This window comes from Somniosus microcephalus, chromosome 22, assembly GCF_052327205.1.
Source record: "Somniosus microcephalus isolate GS21.2 chromosome 22, FLI_Smic_1.0, whole genome shotgun sequence".
Classification (NCBI taxonomy): domain Eukaryota; kingdom Metazoa; phylum Chordata; class Chondrichthyes; order Squaliformes; family Somniosidae; genus Somniosus; species Somniosus microcephalus.
Window position 1 is genome coordinate 61,111,097 of NC_141008.1, and position 24,411 is coordinate 61,135,507.

General features: G+C 48.8%; 1 protein-coding gene across 2 annotated transcripts; it reads right to left on the bottom strand.

Moving 5' to 3' along the window:
* Window positions 1-5,744: 5,744 nt before the first annotated feature.
* gemin4 (gem (nuclear organelle) associated protein 4) lies at window positions 5,745-14,531 on the bottom strand. 2 transcript variants are annotated; one of them, XM_085964906.1, is made up of 3 exons: window positions 14,450-14,531; window positions 12,081-12,188; window positions 5,745-9,582 (listed from the first exon to the last, which is right to left on the bottom strand). In XM_085964906.1, the coding sequence occupies exons 2-3, from the start codon at window positions 12,088-12,090 to the stop codon at window positions 6,305-6,307; spliced, it is 3,288 nt and encodes a 1,095-aa protein (XP_085821032.1). In that variant the 5' UTR covers window positions 12,091-12,188; window positions 14,450-14,531; the 3' UTR covers window positions 5,745-6,304. The 2 variants fall into 2 exon arrangements, with proteins under 2 accessions (XP_085821032.1, XP_085821031.1); XM_085964905.1 differs by having other exon boundaries at window positions 14,407-14,520.
* Between the last annotated feature and the right edge of the window lie 9,880 nt (window positions 14,532-24,411).

Genomic DNA, 24,411 nt, shown 5'->3' on the forward strand with positions numbered 1-24,411 from the left:
GATCGCATTGAATGGCGGAGCAGGCTCGAGGGGCCGAATGGCCTACTCCTATCTTCTATGTTTCTGCATCTATCATACATTTTCTACCTGACAGTATTTTACATGTATTGTGGTTGATGATGATTCAACAGTCTTCAAGCATCATTTCCCAATTATTTATACTCTATTTTTGGTTTTCAACATTCCCACTTTTTTTTTTTAAACAAATGGTTCCCAGGTCAAACACAACTCTTCACCTCAGGGTGGAGTAAATAAAGAAAAAGACTTGCATTTATAGAGTCTTATACCTGATGCGCTATCAATTACTCATAAAAGACTGAGAGTTAGAAGAGTAACTAAAGGCTTTTATTAACAACAGAATGGAGGTCTGCCTCGCGTGGTCGACCGGTCCATGATACTAAGGGCTGGGGAGCAGTCACCTTTATACTAGGACCTGTGGGAGGAGTCAGCCGAGGCATGTCCAGGCATGTACACAGTGGAATACAAACAGGACAAACAGGAATACAAACAGTGGTTTACCACATTCACCCCTTGTTTAAAATTGAGTCCGGCGGGGTGAAGTGTATTAAAAGTTAGTGTATTGGAGTCTCTCCGGAGGTCTTGTCTGCCGCTGTGATCTGCGTGGCGACGGCAGGGGTAGTGAAGTTTCCGGCGTCGAGTCCAGCGTAGGCTGTGGCACAGGCGTGTCGTCCTCGTAGATGTCGAGCGGGTCGCGGGGCCCAGGCCTGCCGTCTGCTGGGGCTGGATATCGGATCGTGGGGGGGGGTGGTAGTGGGTAGTGGGTTACTGCGGCCCCCGAGGGTGCAAGGTCTCTTATGGAGACTGTGTCCTCCCGCCCGTCCGGGTATGCGATGTAAGCATACTGGGGGTTGGCGTGGAGGAGGTCGACCCTCTCGACCAGGGGGTCCGTTTTATGGGTCCTCACGTGTCTTCTCAGTAGGACCGGCCCTGGGGACGTCAGCCATGGCGGTAGCGATGTCCCCGATGTGGACTTCCTTGGGAAGACAAACATTTTCTCATGAGGGGTGGCGTTAGTGGCAGTGCAGAGCAGTGACCGAATAGAGTGGAGTGCATCGGGGAGCACATCCTGCCAGCGGGAGGTTGGAAGGCCCCTAGACTTTAAGGCTAGCAGGACGGCCTTCCAAACTGTCGCATTTTCTCTTTCCACCTGTCCGTTCCCCCGGGGGTTGTAACTGGTGGTCCTGCTTGTGGCAATACCCCTAGTTAGCAGGTACTGACGGAGTTCGTCGCTCATAAACGATGAGCCCCGGTCGCTATGGATATAGCTGGGGAAGCCGAACAGGGTGAAGAGGTTGTTCAGACATTTAATGACCGTGGCACTGGTCATGTCCGGGCAGGGGAAGGCGAACGGGAAACGGGAGTACTCATCAATAATATTGAGGAAGTACACATTGCGGTCGGAGGAGGGGAGAGGCCCTTTAAAATCGACGCTCAGGCGCTCGAAGGGGCGAGTGGCTTTTATCAGGTGGGCCCTGTCTGGTCTATAAAAGTGCGGTTTGCACTCAGCGCAGACTTGGCAGTTCCTGGTCATGGTCCTGACCTCCTCAATAGAGTAAGGCAGGTTGCGGGCCTTGATGAAGTGGAAGAACCTGGTGACCCCCGGGTGGCAGAGGTCATTGTGGAGGGCCCGCAGTCTATCGATCTGCGCGCTGGCGCAGGTGCCACGCGATAGCGCATCCGGGGGTTCATTTAGCTTCCCGGGCCGGTACAAGATCTCGTAGTTGTAGGTGGAAAGTTCGATTCTCCACCTCAAGATCTTGTCATTTTTGATTTTGCCCCTCTGCTTGTTGTTAAACATAAAAGCAACTGAACGCTGGTCAGTGAGCAGGGTAAATCGTTTTCCGGCCAGGTAGTGCCTCCAATGACGCACAGCCTCCACAATCGCCTGGGCCTCCTTCTCAACAGCGGAGTGTCTGGTCTCCGGGCCTTGGAGGGTTCGTGAAAAAAAGGCCATGGGTTTCCCCGCCTGATTGAGGGTAGCGGCCAGGGCAAAGTCAGACGCGTCGCTTTCCACCTGGAAGGGGATGGATTCGTCCACTGCGTGCATGGTGGCTTTGGCAATGTCCTCCTTGATACGGTGGAAGGCTAAGCGGGCCTCTGCCGTCAAGGGAAAAGAGGTGGACTTGATTAGCGGACGGGCCTTGTCCGCATAGTAGGGGACCCACTGGGCGTAATAGGAGAAAAACCCTAGGCACCTCTTCAGGGCCTTGAGGCAGTGGAAGTTCCATAAGGGGACGCATCCGGTCGGGGTCGGGGCCGATGACTCCGTGTTCCACAACACAGCCAAGGATGGCGAGGCGGTTTGTGCGGAATATGCACTTCTCCTTGTTATATGTCAGGTTTAGGAGTTGGGCGGTGCGGAGGAATTTTTCGAGGTTTGCGTCATGGTCCTGCAAGTCACGGCCGCAGATGGTCACATTGTCCAGATATGGGAAAGTGGCCTGCAACGCATTTTGATCTACCATCCGGTCCATCTCCCTTTGGAAGACGGAGACCCCGTTGGTGACGCCAAAGGGAACCCTAAGGAAGTGATAGAGGCGGCCATTTGCCTCAAAGGCAGTGTACTGGCGGTCCTCAGGGCGGATGGGGAGCTGGTGGTACGCTGATTTCAGGTCAATGGTCGAGAAGACGCGGTACTGCGCGATCTGGTTGACCATATCAGCTATACGGGGGAGTGGGTAGGCGTCCAGCAGGGTGTAGCGATTTATTGTCTGGCTGTAGTCGATGACCAGGCGCTGCTTCTCGCCGGTCTTAACGACCACAACCTGGGCTCGCCAGGGGCTGGTGCTGCCCTCAATAATCCCTTCTTTCAGGAGCCGCTCCACTTCGGTTTTAATGAAAACCCTGTCCCCGGCACTGTATCGCCTGCTCTTTGTGGCGATGGGCTTACAGTCGGGGGTGAGGTTAGCAAACAGTGGTGGGGGGGTGACTCTGAGTGTGGAGAGGTTGCACCTGGTGCGCGGCGGGCAGTTTGGAAGCTGCTGGCTGCGGACTGTGAGTGGGGGTAGGGGTCCACCGTACGCCATCGTAACACTTTTAAGGTGGCACTGAAAATCTAACCCCAGCAGGACGGCAGCGCAGAGGTCAGGCAGGACCAGAAGTTTAAAATGATCGTACACGGTCCCGTCTACTACGAGTGTCACCACGCAGTAGCCGCCGATGTCCGCCGACTGGGACTCGGAGGCCATAGAAATCCGCTGTTGCGCAGGCAGGACTGGGAGAGAGCAACGCCGCACCGTGTCGGGGTGGATGAAGCTCTCCGTGCTCCCAGAGTCAAAAAGGCAGATTGTATCGTGACCATTTACCTTAATGTCCATTGTGGAACTGGCCAGTTGGTGCGGTCTCGCTTGGTCCAGTGTAACGGATGCCAGCGTAGGGGTCGGTGTGTCGCTGCGGGTATCAGATGAGGCGGTGTCGGGGGCCTGCTGCGTCCCGGCTGTCGTCCAAGATGGCGGCGTCCATGATCCCCATGTGGCTGGAGGCGTCCAAAATGGCTGCTGTACCGGTGATTCGCACATGGCCGGGGAGGTCCAAGATGGCGGCCCGCATGGCCCACACGCGGCGCTGCTGGGGTTCGGGGTGGCTTTGGCCCTGCAGACGCTAGCGTAGTGTCCCTTCTTCCCGCAGCCCGAGCAGATCGCGTTTTTTGCCGGGCAGCGCGCTCTGGGGTGTTTTGCCTGGCCACAGAAGTAGCATTTCTGGCCTTGGGGCACTGCTGTCTGGCCTTGGGACACTGCTGCGGTAGTTGGGCCGTTGTTGGGGTGTGGCTGGGGTGGCACGGCGCTATGAGGCGGTCCTACCGTGTCCCAGGCTGTCATTCCCCGCGGCGTCCACGGTGCAGAGGAGTAGGCATCCATGCCCTGGTAGGCTGCATCCAACGATAGTGCGAGTTCAGAGGCCTTGTTGAGGTCGAGGTTACTCTGCTCCAACAGTCGCTGTCGGGTGTAATTGGATCTGTGGCCCGCTACAAAAGCGTCCCGGATAAGTTCCTCTGTGTACACGGCGGCCTTTACATCCTTACAACCACAGGCCCGGCCAAGCACAGACAGTGCCTGAAGGTATTCCACGGTCGATTCCCCAGGTTGTTGTTTACGACTCCCCAGGAGGTGCCTGGCGTACACTTCGTTCACTGGGCGCGTGTACTGGTCCTTGAGGAGCTTGATAGCGTCCGCGTACGAGGTCGCGTCTTGGATGACCGAGTACACTCGGTGGTTCACTTTGGAGGTCAGGACATCCAGTTTGTCCTCGTCCGATTTGATTGCTTCGGAGGCGGTCAGGAATTTTTCGAAACACTTAAGCCAGTGAGTAAACTTGGTGGATGAGTCCGCCTCCCGATGATCTAAGTCCAGGCATGCTGGTGTGAGGATCTTCTCCATTATAAAAATGTTGTTAATAAAATTGATGCGCTATCAATTACTCATAAAAGACTGAGAGTTAGAAGAGTAACTAAAGGCTTTTATTAACAACAGAATGGAGGTCTGCCTCGCGTGGTCGACCGGTCCATGATACTAAGGGCTGGGGAGCAGTCACCTTTATACTAGGACCTGTGGGAGGAGTCAGCCGAGGCATGTCCAGGCATGTACACAGTGGAATACAAACAGGACAAACAGGAATACAAACAGTGGTTTACCACAATACCACCTCAGGATGTCCCAAAGCGCTTTACAGCCAATGAAGAACTTTTTGAAGTGCAGTCACTGTTGTAATGTAGGAAATGTGGCAGCCAATGTGCGCACAGCAAGCTCCCACAAACAGCAATGCGATAATGACCAGACAATCTGTTTTAGTGGTATTGGTTGAGGGATAAATATTGGCCAGGACACCAGGGAGAACTCTCCTAGTCTTTGAAATAGTGCCATAGGATCTTTTACATCCACCCGAGAGAGCAGACGGGGCCTCGGTTTAATGCCTCATCCAAAACAGAGCACCTGCGACAGTGCAGCCCTCTGTCAGTACTGCACTGGAGTGTCAGCCCAGATTTTCTGCTGAAGTTGCTGGAGTGGGACTTGAACCCACAACCTTCTGACGCAGAGGCGAGAGGGCTACCACTGCAGACACCTAAATAGGGCAAGCAATCTATTTTCAAGCTTCTGCAAATGCAGATGTGCCATCATGGACGAGATGAGATTGGAGACGGCAGGGGAGATAGGAAAGAAGCTAGGAGAAAGACTTTGGTTCAGCGCTAGGGCAGGGGAAAGCTTGGGGGGGGGGGGGAAGGTTCTCTTAGTGGGCATGGAGAGGGCGGTGGGTGCAGTTGAGGCAGATGAAGGGATGGTCTCCATCTTAGTGATAAAGAGGTCCATGAGCTCCTCACACTTGTTGGAGGCGAGGGTGGAGGGGGGTTCTAAGGAGATGGTTGGTAGTGGAGAAAAGAAGCTGGGGGTTATCTTTGCTCTCCAGGATGATGCTGGAGTAGTGAGCAGAGGCGAGCAAGCCCAATAGTGCCACTCAGTTCACAGTTCCAGCTATCTTACTATTTTAAGTTGCCAGGCATATATGCAGAAGGGGAACAAACCCTTCCATCAGATTTACACTCATGTTTTTACTAGTGTCAAGGTTGAGTTTCCCTCGGATTTCACAAAAGCAGCTTGGTCTTTCTGTTCGACTCAAAATCAGATTGACCAGCAATATAAATGCACCGAAAATAAGCTTTCCTTACACGATCGTAAAAAAGTGAGTGGAATAAATGGTACAGAAACAAAAGTAAGCAATGTCAACATTCCTTTTTAAAGATTTTTAATGTCTGGAAAAGCCTTCAACTACAGGGAGAGGAAAAGAAATAAATCAGAGGGAACACGGTTTTGTTCTGGGTGTTCTCGCACACCTCCTCGAGGTCTATGTTTCCCTGTGGCAGCACTTGGCCTGCTCGGGGTTGGTGCACGGACCTTAGGAAGGCAATATAAAGAAGATAACCTAAAACGAGTTGAGTTACAGTCTCAACAGAAACAACATTTGCACATACTCGGCAGTGATTTCAAGGTGGAGAATCTCAATTGGAGGTCCAGATGATGGTTGTAAACCACTCGGGGTTCACTTTCAGTTTAAGACCCTTATGCCAACTCACTGACGAGATCATTATCTTGTAATCGCTCCCAAGTAACTTTTAGTCTCTATCCCTTTTGAATACCTGTACGGATCTGGATAGAACATAGTTTCTAATGGCAGCACTAGGACTGAAGGGAGTCTTCAAAAATAAAGATTTATCTTGATCGTACAACACAAAACTCCTGCGCTGCCAAAAACCAGCAGGTCGAGGGTAAACACAATTACAGTACTCAATGGCTCAACAGATTTTGCTGATTTTCTGCAGTAATACAGAACGCTGCTCTTCGCTGACCAGGTTCTCGGCGATGGAGTGGAGGAAGTGTTTTTCATTGACTTTGCTGAGTAACCCAGAGGTACAGGTATTGGCCATCGTCAGGGTCTCATACTGGGAAAGCAGCTCCAAGGATACGTAATAGAGAGACTCGGAGGTCCCACTGGGCATCATCACCATGATGTGAATTACATGGCAAAAGAGCTGCACGACAACAAATATGGCCTCCTGACTTCCGTCTGGATTCAGAGCGCCATGCCCTTTGAGTTTGCACTTCACAGACTCCAAGATGTCCGACATACTGCCAGCACACTGTCTTGCTACATGCTTCCATGCCGGCGTTGAAAGCCAGTCAGAGCAGCTACAACTGCAGATCAGCTGAAAGGCCCTCAGCAAAAGCTGAGAGAACTGTAGATGATGCGCAAAAGGTCGGAGGTTAAGCAGCGGCATGTAATGAACATACTCCAGGGTATACGGCACGTGAAGTAATTCACGCTGTAGAAGGCTCTTCACAACATGATTGAGACGTTTCCATTCATTGGTGCTGCACCAAGGCAGGACCTGGATCAGTGCAATTAGGAAGCCTTTACTGAACATGTTGACCTCCTCAACATTTTTAGCATCAATAGTTAGATGGGACAACATCTGCTCCATCATATGAGTAGAGATGCAACAACATTCCATCCAGGCCAGCAGCCCAGTGCCTGGACCGTACTGAGGAAGGTTAAGTGGTGACCAACCATCGTCCGAAAGATCACACACCTCAAACAACGTGGCTGGTACCTCATACTTAAAATGGCCCCCAAAGATGCTTTTTAACCACAGACGCACAGTCCAGTCCAACTGCTCAGTTTTCCTGTACAACCAACAAACAGATGTGGACCATGTCTCCGGATTTACAGAAATTATCTGTTCAACAGCATTAGAAACCATATCCACCGTCTCAATTAGAAGGCCTTTTGTTTCTATAGAAATGTGATTAGAGGTCTTATTACTGGCCTCCTCCCAGCACAAGATACAGCGGTCCAGAAGCTGAGAAAGAGCAAAAATGAGAGGGAATGGGCAACAGGCGAGTAGCCAGTGTTCTTTGGTCCCGTCGTCAGTCACTGGCATCTTTAGAGCACTGTTAAGAACTTGGAGAGGAAACTCAATACTGGAGTTACTTTCCATCAGATAAGGAAGGACAAATATCTTTGTGGCATCTGCACGTTGGAGAAGAGGAATTGGGGGTTCTTGATCAATTACTTCTCCTGGTTCCATCAGCGATGTCAAGAACTGAAGAAACTGGTTTTCCTCCTTGGTGGTGGCGAGGCTGTTCCAAGCAGTTTCCAGGAGACACTTGGCCAAGATATTTAGCCCTTCTGAAGACTGGTCGTCCTCAAAAGACAGTGCTGGTAGTTTCTTCAGGATCTGGCCAAGCAGCTTATGAGCACCTAGATTCACCGCAGCCAAGTGGCACGTTTTCTGCAGGGTGGCTTCTGGGTTTAAGAAAGCAACTCTTACGATGGCAGTCACTGCTTTATCAATGCTGTTCACAGCCTCACCCTGTGTAATACAATTGAACACCATGTTCACCTCCTCTTCAAACCAATCCTTAAAAACGCCCCCATCTTTACAGAGGCCTTTGCTCCCATAGGAGGTCAGGACTCCCAAAATTGTTTTATTTTTGTCAGAGATCGAGAGGGCAGACAGGCAATCCAAAACTACATTCTTCAATCGTTTGACTTTCGATACTTCATTGATGCTACAAGTTGATTTATCTTTAAGTGTTCCAACTAACCGCAATACTAAATCAGTATCTTGAAAAATCTCTCTGTTTCTTTCAAGGCAATCAAGCCAGCCATCCTCTGAAAGAGCCCAGCCAGGACTTGATGCAAATATTTTACATATCTCTGCGTATCTTTCCATTTTTCCATCAATTATCGTCAAAGCAACAGACAACTTAACGGTGTCTAAGGTAGTGGCATCATCTAACGGCACATAGGAGCCAACTTGCTCCACAAAGAAGGTCGAGCTCAGGAGGAGATCAGACAGAATTTTTTTTGCATCTTGAGATACTACCTTGGAGTTTTGCGGCATCGGACAGACTTCGCTCAAGCATTTCAAACTTTCCACTGTCCTGTAAATAGCAAGGCTTCTCTTCTGAATGTCGGCGTCATTCGCGAGCTCAGTTTGGATTTCAGTCGCCCACGACTGGAAGATATCAGCAAGCGTCTCAATCCCTGGAGTCAGTGCTTCCTGCGGCAGCTTGAACACGGACTTTTGATAAGAGGCTCTCAGCTCTCTCTGTGCCTCCTTCACACTCCTGGTGAAACTTTCTGTAATTGGAAACGTTTGGACCACGGGATTACTTAATACAATCAGTCTGGAAAATTTCTGCAAATATACCTCAGCGGACAATTCAACAATATTGTCAGAAAGCAGCGATTTGCATATCATGTCCGACAGCCTTGCTAGAGCAGAGCACTTATAAATATAAGGGGTTATATGACTTTTCATTCTCTTAAGTCCATCTAGTAGGAGAGAAGGAATGGACAGGCTAGCTGAAGATCCAGGCAAGCTCTCTGAAGGGAACAAAGGAGAAACATCAGGATCCAGTTTGAGTCTCTTGGAGGAATGACAGAATTCATCGGACGCACGAGCCAGGTATTTTTTAGCCTCATCTCCAAATGTTTGGACAATTTCATCCCTTTGTCCTTCATTGTGCTTCAGTAGTTCCCACCATACATCTAGAAAGATGGCCACGTCTTCATCGGAGGTGCCATCAAGAACATGGTCCACAAAACGGGTCATCTCCAGGTGGCACGTGTCTGCTGGCAATGTCGAAAGCAGCTCAACGAAGACTTCCGAGGCCCCCAGTGATTTCACCAGCTCAAATAAAACGGTGTGATTTATCTCTGGAATCATGCTTTCTGCTGAAAAGAAGAGGTCTTCCTTCCATCTTCGGTCACTCTCAGCATCTGAATCTAATTTCTCCTTAATATTAGTTCCACTTACATTAGCGTTCAGTAGCTTTGCCCATACAAAAGCAAGTACTTTCTTCTGCCACTGCTTCGCTTCTGCAGAATCTTGTGCCGTGCCAGCCTCCCTAGCACAGATCTCATGCACCGCACAGACAATAGGTTTTCCTAAGGTTGCCCAATCAGATTTCTTCATTTCCAAAAGTATTTTATGTTGACTTTGCTTCTTGGCCAACAGAAAGCCACCCTGGAGAACAGCCATCTTCTCACAGCAAACCCAGGATCCTGAAAAGAGTAGAATGGTCAATAACGCCCACTTAGATAAAGCCAAAATTCTTTATTTAGAAACTTTCATTACTACATCAAATAATAATTAAACTACATTTTAGTTACAACAGCTTGTATTTACAGGAAACTTTGGTTTATCCGGAGGTTAACTGTCCGGAATGCTCGAGCCACTGGCAAAATTCAGGAGTTGGTTCAGTAAGTTTTTTTTCTTTTCGTTGCTTTTTTTTCCCACCAGTCAGGCTCTGCAAGGTCTAGCTAAAGCTGTTGCTTAGCTACAGAGACGCTTGCAAGCTACGGCCGACTGTTTAGAAGCTGTTGCCAGGGTTTGTTGCTAGATACGGAGCTCAAAAGCTTCCGTATGTTTTAACATTAGCGCTGGTTTGTCCGGCAGTTTTGATGGGACGGCAACAGCTCGGTCCCATCGGTGCCGGATATCACAACGTTTCCTGTATACAGTGCCTTTAACGTAGTTAAAACATCCCAATGTGCTTTGCAGGAGCATTATCAGACAAAATATGACACCGAGCCATATAAAAAGAGATATTAGCATAGGTGACCAAAAGCTTGGTCAAAGAGGTAGGTTTTAAGGAGCGACTTAAAGGAGAGTGCGGTGGAAAGCTTTAGGGAGGGAATTCCAGAGCTTAGGGCTTAGGCAGCTGAAGGCACGGCCGCCAATGGTGGAGCGATTAAAATCGGGGATACTCAAGAGGCCAGAATTTGAGGAGCGCAGAGATCTAAATATAAAATAACACAATATATTGGGTCAACATGCTGCAATACCCTACCTAACAGCATTGTTGGGAGTGCTTTCACTACATGGACTGCAGCGGTTCAAGAAGGCCCACCACCACCTTTTCAAGGCCAACAAGGGATGGGCAATAAATGCCGGCCTTGCCAGCGATGCCCATACCCCAAGAATGAAGAAAAAGTAAAAACCCATTAGGTTCAAATTATAAATTGTTTTATATTCTATTACAAGAAAATCTATTTCCCCATTTATAGTAGAGAAGTAAATAATTAGAGTGAGTTTTATCTTAATGGGGCGGGGGGGGGGGGGGGGGGGGAGAATCAGCCATTACATCATTAATCAATGGTTAACTTACATTAAGAACATCCTTTTATTTATCTTGTTTTTGGATGTTATCGATTTAAACACCAAGTGGTATGGAAGGCCTGTTGGGAAAGAGTACTAAACCCAACAGCGCAAGAGGGCTGAACGATCAGACAATGCGTCAGTGATCAATTAATATGTTCTTTCAACTGAGTGTATTAAAATTGCACCATCATGTTGTGTGGCTCAGTAAATTCGCTAAGCAAACTGACCTGATTAGATAATATATTTATATAAAATTTTAAATTCTAAGAAATTATTTGTAATGATTGGACCTTAAAAAGTACAGGCAGTATAAAATTATGTAAAATTGCAAATTCAACAAATTTCTAGTGATTCAAATCCCTCCATGGCTTCGCCCTTTCCTATCTCTGTAACCTCCTCCAGCCCTACCACCCTCCAAGATATCTGGTTCCTCCATTTCTGGCCTCTTGCGCATCCCCAATTTTCTTCGCTCTACCATTGGCAGCCGTGCCTTCAACTGCCTAGGCCCTAAACTCTGGAATTCCCTCCCTAAACCTCTCCGCCTCTCTACCTCTCTCTCCTCCTCCTTCATGATGCTCCTTAAAACCTGCCTCTTTGATCGAGCGTTTGGTCATCTGTCCTAATATCTCATGTGGCTCGGTGTCAAATTTTGATAACGCTCCTGTGAAGCGCAATGGGACGTTTTATTACATTAGAGACGCCATATAAATGCAAGTTGTTGTTGCTGTAACAGTCACTAAGGGGGTGGCACTGAAGGGGGGTCAATACCTCTATAACCGCACCCCAGGAGAAGACAGCACCTTCAAGAAAGGAGGACAGGGGAAAAATAATCAACAAAATAACCCCAACGTCTGCAAGAACGCACTGTTTTTTGTTACTGTTCAGAACATTTTGCTAACAACATCCAGCTCACTAAACCTTTAAAGTGATGCACCATTTTGTACTTGAATCTGAAGCAGTAGTGCAACAACACAACTTCAATTTTGATCCGTGGTCTGTGTCAAGTTAGTTGATCTCCTGACAGGGTGGGGGCACTGTAGCGACATATTTCTGCTCACCCCAAGTCTGACTTTATTTCTCCAGCCACCATACAGCACAGGGGCAAATTCATTAACATACTTTAAAGCCTACATTTTTTTTTAAATAAAAGGAACAAAATTCAGCAATTTCTCTGCAGAAATCAGCCAATAGAAGTATTTAAACAGCAAGTTTAGTACCCAATGTATCTTTCATGGGTTCACTGGAGTGTGGATGTTTTCTTCAACTTCATTTAAATTCGTTTCTATAATTTAGCAACCCTGGCACTGGCAGCAGATGCACCTCCTGCTCAGTTTATGCTGTAAAGGAACTAAGATACAAAACGTGGTTTAAAAGAAAAGAAAATAGAAAATAAACTTACCCCACTCCATTTTTAAGAGATTATTTTCCAGTACTCCAATACACTGCAATTCCAGGTGGGTTGGTCAGACAATCGACTTGGAAAGTGTAGTGTCCAAGACTATGAAACCTTTAAAAAAAAATCTTTATAAATAAAGCTTTTTAAATACATTTTAAAAAGACAATTTACAAAGAACCTCCCTCCCTCCCCAATAAAAGACAATTTTATTTCTTATAAAACTTAGCAGCAATTAAGAGACGCAGTTATACTGCCTCTTACGTCGAGGCAAAGCAGTTTTTGGCAGACCATTAATACAAAAGGTGGCAGCATGACGGAGGTGTCAAGTCCCAAGTACACCAAGCCAACCAGTGAGAAATCCCTGGTAAAGGGGGCATCTCACACCATTTGGGCTTCACACCTATTGCAGTACAATTCCAGCCCAAAGCTGCATTTCAAAAATGCCCAGACCTCCTGGAAACTTCAAATAGGATTTTTTTGTATGCTGATGTTAGGAGAAAGCAGACACTCCCACCCAACTTCTACATAATAAAAAAAAAGTTGCCATGAGAACAGAACTTTGCATGTGGGTGAAGACTCACACACAGAGAGCTCCACAGTCACTGCACCTTGGCGCCAGTGGGACTCCAATTAACGTGGACCCTATCAACTGTGAGACACTGCGACCAGCAGATACCAATATAACTGCAGCAAAGACTTGATTTGGCCTGTTGAATGTTAAGGTTTGCTCCAAAAGATTTTAAACACATGCATTGCCTAATACATTGAAGTCATAAATATAAAATCATCTCAAGGAACAACACCTCATCTTTCGATAAGGCACTTTACAGCCTTCTGGACTCAACATTGAGTTCAGCAATTTCACATCATTACCTCTGCCCCCATTTTTTCATGATGTGGAGATGCCGGAGTTGGACTGGGGTGGACAAATGTAAGAAGTCACACAACACCAGGTTATAGTCCGACAGCTTTATTTGAAATCACAAGTTTTCGGAGCGCTGCTCCTTCGTGCTTCACCTGATGAAGGAGCAGCGCTCCGAAAACTTGTGATTTCAAATAAAGCTGTTGGACTATAACCTGGTGTTGTGTGACTTCTTACATTTGTCCATTTTTTCCAGACGCCAGCTGTTGCTGATGATTCGGATATTTCTATTTACACCTCCTCTAGACCCATCTTTTGTTTCCTTTCTTGTATTAAATCATCTGAATCTACAGTGTAAATGTTGCAGGCTGAAATGTTGTGCTTTTTAGACCATATTAATGTAGCTGAACTAAAAACGTACATTTTAATTGCACCAAAAAAACATATTAGCCCAATTTAAAGAGGTAAAGATTGCTCCTGAGTGCAATTTAATGCTGGAACCAAGGTAACAAAACAGTGACAACCTGGACAAAAGCAAAATACTGTGGATGCTGGAAATCTGAACTAAAAACAGAAAATGCTGGAAATACTCAGCAGGTCAGGCAGCATCTGTGGAGAGAGAAACAGAGTTAACGTTTCAGGTCGATGACCCTTCATCAGAACTGGAAAAAGTTAGAGATACAACAGATTTTAAGCAGGTGCAGTGGCAGGGAAAGGGGTGAGGGAAGGAAAGAACAAAAGGGAAGGTCTGTGATAGGGTGGAAGGCAGGAGAGATTAAATGACAAAAGGGTTGATGGTGCGAGGCGCAAGGAGATGGTAATGGGACAAGTAAAGAAACAAAAGATGAGTCTAGAAGAGGTGTAAATGGGAATAGCAGAATCATCAACAGCTGCCATGTGAAAAAATAGGGGCAGAGGTTATGGTTTGAAATTGTTGAACTCTATGTTGAGTCCGGAAGGCTGTAAAGTGCCTAATCGAAAGATGAGGTGCTGTTCCTCGAGCTTATGTTGAGCTTCGTTGGAAGTCAGTGCAAGAGGCCGAGGACAGAGAGGTCAGAGTGGGAGTGGAGCGGAGAATTAAAGTGACAGGCGACCGGAAGCTCGGGGATCACGCTTACGGACCGAACGGAGGTATTCTGCAAAGCGGTCACCCAATCTGCGCTTGGACTCCGCAATGTAGAGGAGACCGCATCGTGAGCGGCGAGTACAGTATAGTAAATTGCAAGAAGTACAAGTAAATCGCTGTTTGACCTGGAAGGAGCGTTTTGGAAGGCCTGGAAGATGGGAAGGGAGGAGGTGAAAGGGCAGGTGTTGCATCTCCTGCTCTTGCAACCCGGAGTCTTGCAAACCCGCGGCCACTCGTCTGAGTAAAGCTGCAAAAAAAAATGAAAAGACCCCTTTTCGAGGATTTGCAGCCGTCAGCTGCCTTAATGGGAACGCCAGGTTACCCTACCCTCCATCACTCACCTCCCTAGCAACCACTGACTGCAGCAATCCAGGCCTCACTCACCGCTTCTCCATTCAACACGGGTCCCACACACAGCGAGCCAAGCGCCGCCGCCGCCGTCGCCCCCGCTGCTGCCCCCTAGGCAGGCTGAGCAACTGCGTGGACGCGGCAAACTGAGCCTTATCCAGAGGCATGAGCAGTGAGCAATGCAACACCCACAACTGTGTGGAAAAAAGCACGCCCCGCGATTACTCCAGCCCGACTGAAAATATTTCTTTTTAACTGTATTAAAGAAATGCATTTTGCTTTCCTGTTTTGAGTATATTGCCTTTTGTTATACAAGTTTTAGTGTGCCAAGTCCAAAACCAGATAGTTGGCAGAATAGAAGCAATGGGGAGAAGGGGGGTAATATCATGGCTTTAGTTATGAGACTTGCTTTGCTGATAGTGAAAAATCAAAATAGCATCAATAATTATTGCCTGCTTGTCACAAGACAAAGAAATATGTATGCAGAACATTGACTTAAAAAAAATTAGTGTGCAGTTTACAATTTAGAAATTTATACACAGTCCATTCAAAAGCCATCCAGCATGGTCCAGACATGAATTTTAGGAAACCCTATTCCCTTTTGTAGTGTAAAATAAAATAAACCTCGATATCACTGCACTGCTGTTGAGGATTAAATTGCGGCAAGTAACGATGATTTAATCTGAGGAACATGTTGTCATTCTCCACCATAACAACCTGTCAACATCAAAAAACAATTGGTAAAAGCAGAACAAATTAACCTCATGAGCACTACATATAATTTATAAGGAATGATAAACTGGGCTGTATTTCAAGAACATAACCTACATGTGGATTATGACATTATACAAAGCCTGAGATGTATTTCTGCTGTGTAACGTATTGCAGCCAGTAAATTTTCGATACTTGCCTTTTCCCCACCATTGTTCCCCTTCTCCCTGACTAATGTTTGAGCTACAATCCCATGGGCGCCGGAGGGAGTCTGCTGTTCCTTGCCCAAGTGGTTATGCTTCATGTGTGAACCTAGAGCATGAGTATCAGCAGGTTATTTTACCAAGCTCCGCCCTAATGCAAGGGTATAAAGATTTATTGCCAGCATCCCAACTGCTGCCATGGTTGAGATCAGCTAAGCCACCACAAATCAGGAATCAAACCAGGGACATCCTGGGTCTCTATGGTTTAGTGCTACACTTGGTAATATAGTTACCCACTAGACCATCAGGGAAACATCTACCCATTTTTTTTTAATGATATATAAAATTCAACAATTTCATTGCACAGGATTCCCTATGGGAGTACCTTCACAGCGCAGACTGCAGCGGTTCAAGAAGGCGGCTCACCACCACCTCCTCAAGGGCAATTAGGGATGGGCAATAAATGCTGGCCTTGCCAGCAACGCCCAGATCCCAGGAACGATTAAAAAAAAAGCAAATATAACCTAAAATCTTAAAACCGTCAGGGGCTTAGTCTGCCTCTAACATTCTAAAGGAAGGTGAGATCGTTTCTAGGATGAGATGAGCTCAGAACAGGTAAAAGGGTAGATAGAAGAGAAGCGGTAGAAAGTGGTAGGTTCAGGGCTAGGGCAGGGGGAGCCCAGGAGATGGTTTGGCTTGATGGGCAAGGGAAAGGGGAAGCAGCAGAGGCAGCGGAATGGATGGTCCCAATCCTGGTGACAAAGAAGTCCATGAGATCCTCATTTATTTACTGTTGGGCTAGGGTGGAGGGAGGGGGCAAGGTAGAGGGGTTTAAGGGGTAGTGGAGCAAAGAAGGCCAAGTTACCTTTGCACTCCAGGATCATCCTGGAGTGATGGACTGTTTTGGCAGAGGACAGTGAGGCCCAATAGCAGTTGATGTAGTCCTGCCAGATCTGATGATGTTAACATGCAAGAATAGCAAGCAATTAGGAAAGCAAATGGTATGTTGGCCTTTATTACAAGAGGATTTGGGGATAAGAGTAAAGATGTCTTACTGCAATTATACAGGGCCCTGGTGAGACCACACCTGGAGTATTGTGTACAGTTTTGGTCTCCTTACCTAAGGAAGGATATACTTGCCATAGAGGGAGTGCAACAGAGGTTCACCAGACTGGTTCCTGGGATGGGGGGATTGTCCTATGAAGATAGATTGAGTAGACTAGGCCTATATTCTCTAGAGTTTAGAAGAATGAGAGGTGATCTCATTGAAACATACAAAATTCTTACAGGGCTTGACAGGATAGATGCAGGGAGGATGTTTCCCCTGGCTGGGGAGCCTAGAACCAGGGGTCACAGTCTCAGAATAAGGGGTCGGCCATTTAGGACTGAGATGAGGTGAAATTTCTTCACTCAGAGGGTGGTGAATTTTTGGAATTCTCTACCCCAGAGGGCTGTGGAGGCTCAGTCGTTGAGTATATTCAAGATAGAGATAGATAGATTTTTGAATATTAAGGGAATCAAGGGATATGGGGATAGTGCAGGAAAATGGAGCTGAGGTAGAAGATCAGCCATGATCTCATTGAATGGCGGAGCAGGCTCAAAGGGCTGAATGGCCTACTCCTGCTCCTACTTCTTATGTTCTTACATGGCTAAGCCAGTTGTGTACCAGACACACTCAATCTGTGCCCCTTGGACTTGAGGATTCAAAGATGGGGGGTCATATCAAAGGGATTGACCAGCGCCGAAGACATTATGGGTTTTGATGAGGACAAGGGTTTCAAAGATGGAGGTGAGGGAATGGTTGAGTAAATCGACATTTGCAGAAGTATTGTGACGATTGGAGGGCCAAAGCATAAGCAGCTGGGGGTTTGAAAGCGCAGTTGCAGCAGAAAGAAGTGGGATTTGGAAGGGGAAAGGGGAATGTGGGTGGTGAGAAATTCAAGGAACAAACAAGGGAAGTTTAGAGGAGCATTCACAAAACAGAGAGCGAGAGAAAAAAAAGTTGTGAGGAGGAGACGAGCTGGAGGCTAGAGAGTAGAAATGACAAGCCTTTTGTTCATATTCTGTCCAGGAGAGGTATCAGAAGAGCCTCCCCAGATATGAGGAATATTCAGGTTTTGGAGTTAATTGGGCCTTATAAAGAGTTGAGGCATTTGTCCCAAACGAGGAAACCAAGCTTCTTGGAGTACATGTGAGGCTTCCACTCGAGGTCATAGTGAGGCCAGAATGGTGATAGGTTAATAAGAACTAAGGGTGGACCTTCAAAGGGTTGGCGACTGAAAGTGATGAGCGATGGACCCTGGGACCATGCCAGTCTGAATGGCTGTGCTACAGATGTCTAAAATTAGGGCTTTTTATTGAAGTGAAGTGCGTTTTTTACAACACATCTGTTTCGGCACAGACAGAGTGGAATTGATGACCTCAAAAGAATCTCCTGCTCTTTTCTGAGTATTTTCCCATGCAGAAGGAAAAAGCTGCCACTTATAACGTCCATATTGTGCCTTTCTTCTTGGCTGTCAAGCACCAGAGAGCTATTGTTTTAAATCACCAGGAGACACAGGCAAAAGTTGCTCTTTCCTGGGAAGCAACAATGGTTATCGTCCAACATTATCCCAGAGACAGGGAGATTGTGGCAGAAAGAGGGAGGGAACTTCATATATTCCTGTAAAAAGTAAAAGAAAAAGAAAGACTTGCATTTATATAGCGCCTTTCACGACCTCCGGACGTCCCAAAGCGCTTTACAGCCAATGAAGTATTTTTTGAAGTGTAGTCACTGTTGTAATATAGAAAGCATGGCAACCAATCTGCACACGGCAAGTGATGTGCCTCAATTATTCCGAGACTCGAAGTTAGCAGAACAAAAGTAAGGCTTTTATTAACTCAGAACATAACACGTAAAATAGAGAGATGTCTTCCTTCAGGAGGCTGATGCCCGACTGAACTTAGATTACAAAGGAGCCAGGTATGGGCGGAGCCCTGCACACAACCAGTTCCAGCACATTCCAATACATAATACATGAGGACTGGGGGAAGGGAAAAGGCACAGAAAGCAGGCAGTTACAAGACACAGAAAACAGGCAGTGATGAATGGAATATATTTCATCACATTCACCCCTTCTATAGATTTAGTCTGTTCGGGGGTTTGATAGTCCTCTGCGACCGACGTGGCTGTTGTGGTGCCGCGGGTGTCGGCTGGGTGTCCCCGGTAGCCTCCTGGGTCTCTGCCGGGGGTGCCGCCGGGGTTGTTGAAGGGGTAGTTGGTGGGGGTGCCGTTGGTCGATGTTCTTCCGGGGGTGATGAAAGAATAGTGGGTGGGTAAGGGTTGCTGTGATCGTCGTCGCTGCTATTGCCGTGGTTGTTGTCGATGCCGGCTGGGGCGACGTCTTTTATGGACACGGTGTCCTCCCTTCCGTCGGCGTGCCGGACATATGCGTATTGGGGGTTGGCGTGGAGTAGGTGTACTGGCTCCACGAGAGGGTCCGTCTTGTGGCCCCTCACATGCCTTCGCACGAGTACCGGACCTGGGGTGGAGAGCCATGACGGCATGGATACGCCTGAGGTGGATTTCCGAGGAAAGACAAACATTCGTTCATGAGGCGTGGCATTAGTGGCCGTACACAATAGCGACCGTATCGAATGGAGCACATCCGAGAGGACTTCCTGCCAGCGGGAGATAGGGAGGCCCTTGGTCCTTAGAGCTAGAGTGACTGCTTTCCACACTGTCCCGTTCTCTCGCTCCACCTGGCCGTTACCCCGGGGGTTGTAGCTGGTGGTACGGCTCGTGGCGATCCCCTTGGACAGCATGTACTGGCGCAGCTCTTCACTCATGAAGGACGCCCCCCTATCCGTGTGGATATAGCTCGGCATACCGAACAGGCAGAACAGGCTGTTGAGGCATTTAATGACCGTGGCGCTGGTCATGTCTGGGCAGGGGAAGGCGAATGGGAAACGGGAGTATTCGTCCACAATGTTCAGGAAGTAAACATTGCGGTCGACGGACGGGAGGGGGCCCTTGAAATCTAAGCTGAGCCGCTCGAAGGGCCGTGTAGCTTTGATTAAGTGGGCTCTATCTGGGCGGTAGAACCGAGGCTTGCACTCAGCGCAAGTGCGGCAGTTCCTGGTCAGAGACCGAACTTCCTCAATCGAGTAGGGTAAGTTACGGGACTTTATGAAGTGGAACAGCCGCGTGACCCCTGGGTGGCAGAGGTCGTTGTGGAGGGTCTGTAGCCGATCCTCGGTGGCGCTGGCACACATCCCTCATGAGAGGGCGTCAGGGGATTCGTTAAGGGCCCCTGGCCGGTAAATGATGTCGTACTCGAAAGTGGAGAGCTCGATCCGCCACCTAAGAATCTTATCATTTTTAATCTTCCCCCTCTGTTTATTGTTGAACATAAACGCTACCGACCGCTGGTCGGTAAGTAGGGTGAAGCGTTTGCCGGCTAGGTAGTGGCGCCAGTGGTGCACTGCCTCCACGATGGCTTGGGCCTCCTTTTCCACGGAGGAGTGTCTGATCTCGGGCCCTTGGAGGGTCCTCGAGAAGAAAGCTACGGGCCGCCCCGCCTGGTTGAGGGTGGCCGCCAAGGCGAAGTCGGACGCATCACTTTCCACTTGAAATGGAGTGTTCTCGTCCACTGCCTGTAGCGTGGCCCGCTCAATATCCTGCTTAATGCTTTTGAAGGCGGCGTGGGCTTCAGCAGAGAGCGGAAAAGAGGATGCTTTCAAGAGGGGGCGGGCTTTGTCGGAGTAGTTGGGGACCCATTGGGAATAGTAAGAAAATAACCCCAGGCACCTTTTCAGGGCTTTGGGAGTGTTGGGCAGGGGCAGCTCCTGTAGGGGGCGCAATCGGTCGGGGTCTGGTCCGATTTCCCCATTCTCCACCACGCTGCCCAGTATGCAGAGGCGCGTGGTGTTGAAAACGCACTTGTCCTCGTTATAGGTGAGGTTGAGTTTTTGTGCGGTTTTCAGGAACCTCTCGAGGTTCGAGTCGTGATCCTGCTGGTTGTGACCGCAGATGGTGACGTTGTCGAGGTAGGGGAAGGTTGCCTGCAAGTGGTGGTCATCGACCATGCGATCCATCTCCCTCTGAAAGACCGAGACCCCGTTCGTCACCCCAAAGGGGACTCTGAGGAATTGGTAGAGGCGTCCGTTCGCCTCGAAGGCGGTGTACGGGCGGTCCTCTGGTCTGATAGGGAGCTGGTGGTACGCTGACTTGAGGTCGATGGTGGAGAACACCCGGTATTGGGCGATTTGGTTCACCATTTCTGATATGCGGGGTAGCGGGTAGGCGTCTAGTAGGGTGTACCTGTTGATCGTTTGACTATAGTCGATCACCATCCGTTTCTTCTCGCTACCCCTTACCACTACCACTTGGGCGCGCCACGGGCTGTTGCTGTGTTCAATAATGCGCTCTTTCAGGAGCCTGTCTACCTCGGTCGCGATAAACCGCCTGTCCTCCCAGCTGTACCTCTTGCTTTTGGTCGCTATTGGCCGGCAGTTAGGGGTAAGGTTCGCGAATAGCGAAGGCGGCTTTACCTTCAGGGTAGCCAGACCGCACACTGTGAGGGGCGGCTGGGACCCACCGTACTTGAGCGTGATGCTTTGGTGGTTGCACTGGAAATCCAAACCCAAGATCACGCTCGCACATAGATTCTTCATGATTAATACTTTAAAATTATCATACACAGTTCCGTTAACGCACAATTGTACCGTGCAGTAACCCAGAATGGTCGATGTCTGGGTTTTATCGGCCAATAGAGATGGTACCCTGAGCAGGGACCACCTTTAGGGAGAGTTGTTGTGCCAGTTCAGGGTGGATAAAACTCTCCGTGCTTCCACTGTCAATTAAGCATTTAACCCGGCACCCGTTTACCTCGATGTCCACCATTGATTTGGATAGCGGATGCGGCCTGGTCTGGTCCACTGTGACCGATGCCACTGTAGGGCCCTGATCGAGACAAGATGGCGTCCACGCTGTCTGCTCATAAGATGGCGGACCCCACGAGGTCGGGCAAGATGGCGTCCAAGATGGCCGCTCCCACGGCGCACACGTGGCGGTGGCGGGTTTTCCGGCGGTTGGTTTTCCGGCGGGGTTCCCTCTGCACTCCTTCCCGAAGTGCCCCTTCTTACCGCACTTAAAGCAGGTGGTGCCTTTCGCCGGGCACAGGTTTCTGGTGTGCTTTGGCTGCCCGCAGAAGTAGCAGTTGGGTCCTTGACGCGTCGCGGCTGTCGTAGGGCTTCTGGGGGGAGAGCTGGGCCCCGCCGGTGTCGGGCTGCCGGGCGGGGAAGATGCCTTCCAAGGTGGCGGCGCCCTCGGCGCACACGTGGCGGCGTGGGCGGTGCGGGCTGAAGAGTAGGCGTCCGAGTTTCTCTGGGCCATCTCCAGGGACCGCGCGGTGTCCGCAGCCTGTTTCAGGTCCAACTCCGTTTTTTCCAGCAGTCTTTGCCGGATGTGAGTGGAGCTGAGGCCTGTGATAAAGGCATCGCGAACAAGCTCGTCGGTGTACACTGCGGCTTTTACATCTCGGCACTTACAGTCCTTGCCAAGCTTTTTCAGGATGCTTAGGAACTCCTCCACCGATTCCCCAGGTCGCTGTGCGCGAGTAGCGAGTAGATGCCTAGCATACACCTCATTCGTAGGCTGCTGGTAATGCGCCTTTAAGGTGTTGCAGGCGGCCAGGTACGTATCGGCATCTTGGATGAGGGGGTAAACCCGGTGGCTTACCCAATTCCGTAGCATTCCGAGTCTCATCTTCGCAGTGTCCGTAACGTCTTTGACGGCTGCGGAATTGTCCAGGAAGAATTCCATACAGTCAAACCAGTGTCCGAAGCGTGCTGATGCGTCCGGAGCATGTTGATCCAAATCCAAACGTTCGGGTTTCAGGAGTTGATCCATAGTGTTGAAAATTGAGTTAATAAAATTGATGTGCCTCAATTATTCCGAGACTCGAAGTTAGCAGAACAAAAGTAAGGCTTTTATTAACTCAGAACATAACACGTAAAATAGAGAGATGTCTTCCTTCAGGAGGCTGATGCCCGACTGAACTTAGATTACAAAGGAGCCAGGTATGGGCGGAGCCCTGCACACAACCAGTTCCAGCATATTCCAATACATAATACATGAGGACTGGGGGAAGGGAAAAGGCACAGAAAGCAGGCAGTTACAAGACACAGAAAACAGGCAGTGATGAATGGAATATATTTCATCACAGCAAGGTCACACACACCAATGTGATAATGACCAGATAATCTGTTTAGATAATGTTGGTTGAGGGATAAACATTGTCCAGGACACTGGGAGCAATTCCCCTGCTCTTCTTTGGATAGTGCCATGGGAACTTCTACGTCCATCTGAGAGGGAAGATGGAACCTCGGTCTGACCCCTCATCCAAAGGATGGATGTTGGGAACAGAACGGGCAAGATCATTGCAGAGAAAGGCAATCAGAGGAGTTCTTAGGTGCCGAGCGAACAGAATTTTCAGAGATGGAGAGGGACATAATTGAGGCAGACAGAGAGTGTTTGAACAATACTCACTGCTCACTTGGCTGTAAAGAGATATTGGGGCATTCAAGATGGCGCTTCTTTATAACTAGTCTGTTGGTTTGTGCTGCTGCTGCATTCCAGAAAGATTTCCTGCTTCCATTGCGTCACTCTGCGCTTATGTTACCCAAAAACCCACAGCACTTTCATCATAATGGATTCGTGTGTACAAAAACAATTTAAACATTTTTTAAAATTCTTTTATGGGATGTGGGTGTCGCTGGTTATGCCAGCATTTATTGCCCATCCCTAGTTGCCCTTGAGAAGGTGTTGGCGAGCCACCTTCTTGAACCGCTGCAGTCCGTGTGGTGAAGGTACTCCCACAGTGCTGTTAGGGAGGGAGTTCCAGGATTTTGACCCAGCGACGATGAAGGATCGGCGATATACCTCAAAGTCAGGATGGTGTGTGACTTGGAGGGGAGCTTGGAGGTGGTGGTGTTCCCATGCGCCTGCTGCCCTTGTCCTTCTAGGTGGAAGAGGTCGCGGGTTTGGGAGGTGCTGCCGAAGAAGCCTTGGCAAGTTGCTGCAGTGCATCTTGTAGATGGTACACACTGCAGCCATGGTACACCGGTGGTGGAGGGAGTGAATGTTTAAGGTGGTGGATGGGGTACTGGATGGTGTCGAGCTTCTTGAGTGTTGTTGGAGCTGCACTCATCCAGGCAAGTGGAGAGTATTCCATCACACTCCTTACTTGTGCCTTGTAGATGGTGGAAAGGCTTTGGGGAGTCAGGAGGTGAGACACTCGCCACAGAATACCCAGCCTCTGACCTGCTCTTGTTGCCACAGTATTTATGTGGCTGGTCTAGTTAAGTTTCTGGTTAATAGTGACCCCCAGGATGTTGATAGTGGGGGATTCGGCGATGGTAATGCCATTGAATGTCAAGGGGAGGTGGTTAGACTCTCACTTGTTGGAGATAGTCATTGCCTGGTACTTGTGTGGCGCGAATGTTACCTGCCACTTATCAGCCCAAGCCTGAACGTTGTCCAGGTTTTGTTGCATGCGGGCATGGACTGCTTCATTATCTGTGGAGTTGCGAATGGTGCTGAACACTGTGCAGTCATCAGCGAACATCCCCATTTCTGACCTTATGTTGGAGGGAAGGTCATTGATGAAGCAGCTGAAGATGGTTGGGCCTAGGACATTGCCCTGAGGAACTCCTGCAGCGATGTCTTGGGGCTGTGATGATTGATCTTCAACCATCACAACCATCTTCCTTTGTGCTAGGTATGACTCCAGCCAGTGGAGCGTTTGACCCTGATTCCCGTTGACTTCAGTTTTACTAGGGCTCCTTGATGCCACTCTCGGTCAAATGCTGCCTTGATGTCAAGGACAGTCACTCTCACCTCACCTCTGGAATTCAGCTCTTTTGTCCATGTTTGGACCAAGGCTGCAATGAGGTCGGGAGCCAAGTGGTCTTGGCGGAACCCAAACTGGGCATCAGTGAGCAGGTTATTGGTGAGTAAGTGCCGCTTGATAGCACTGTCGATGACACCTTCCATCACTTTGCTGATGATTGAGAGTAGACTGATGGGGCGGTAATTGGCCA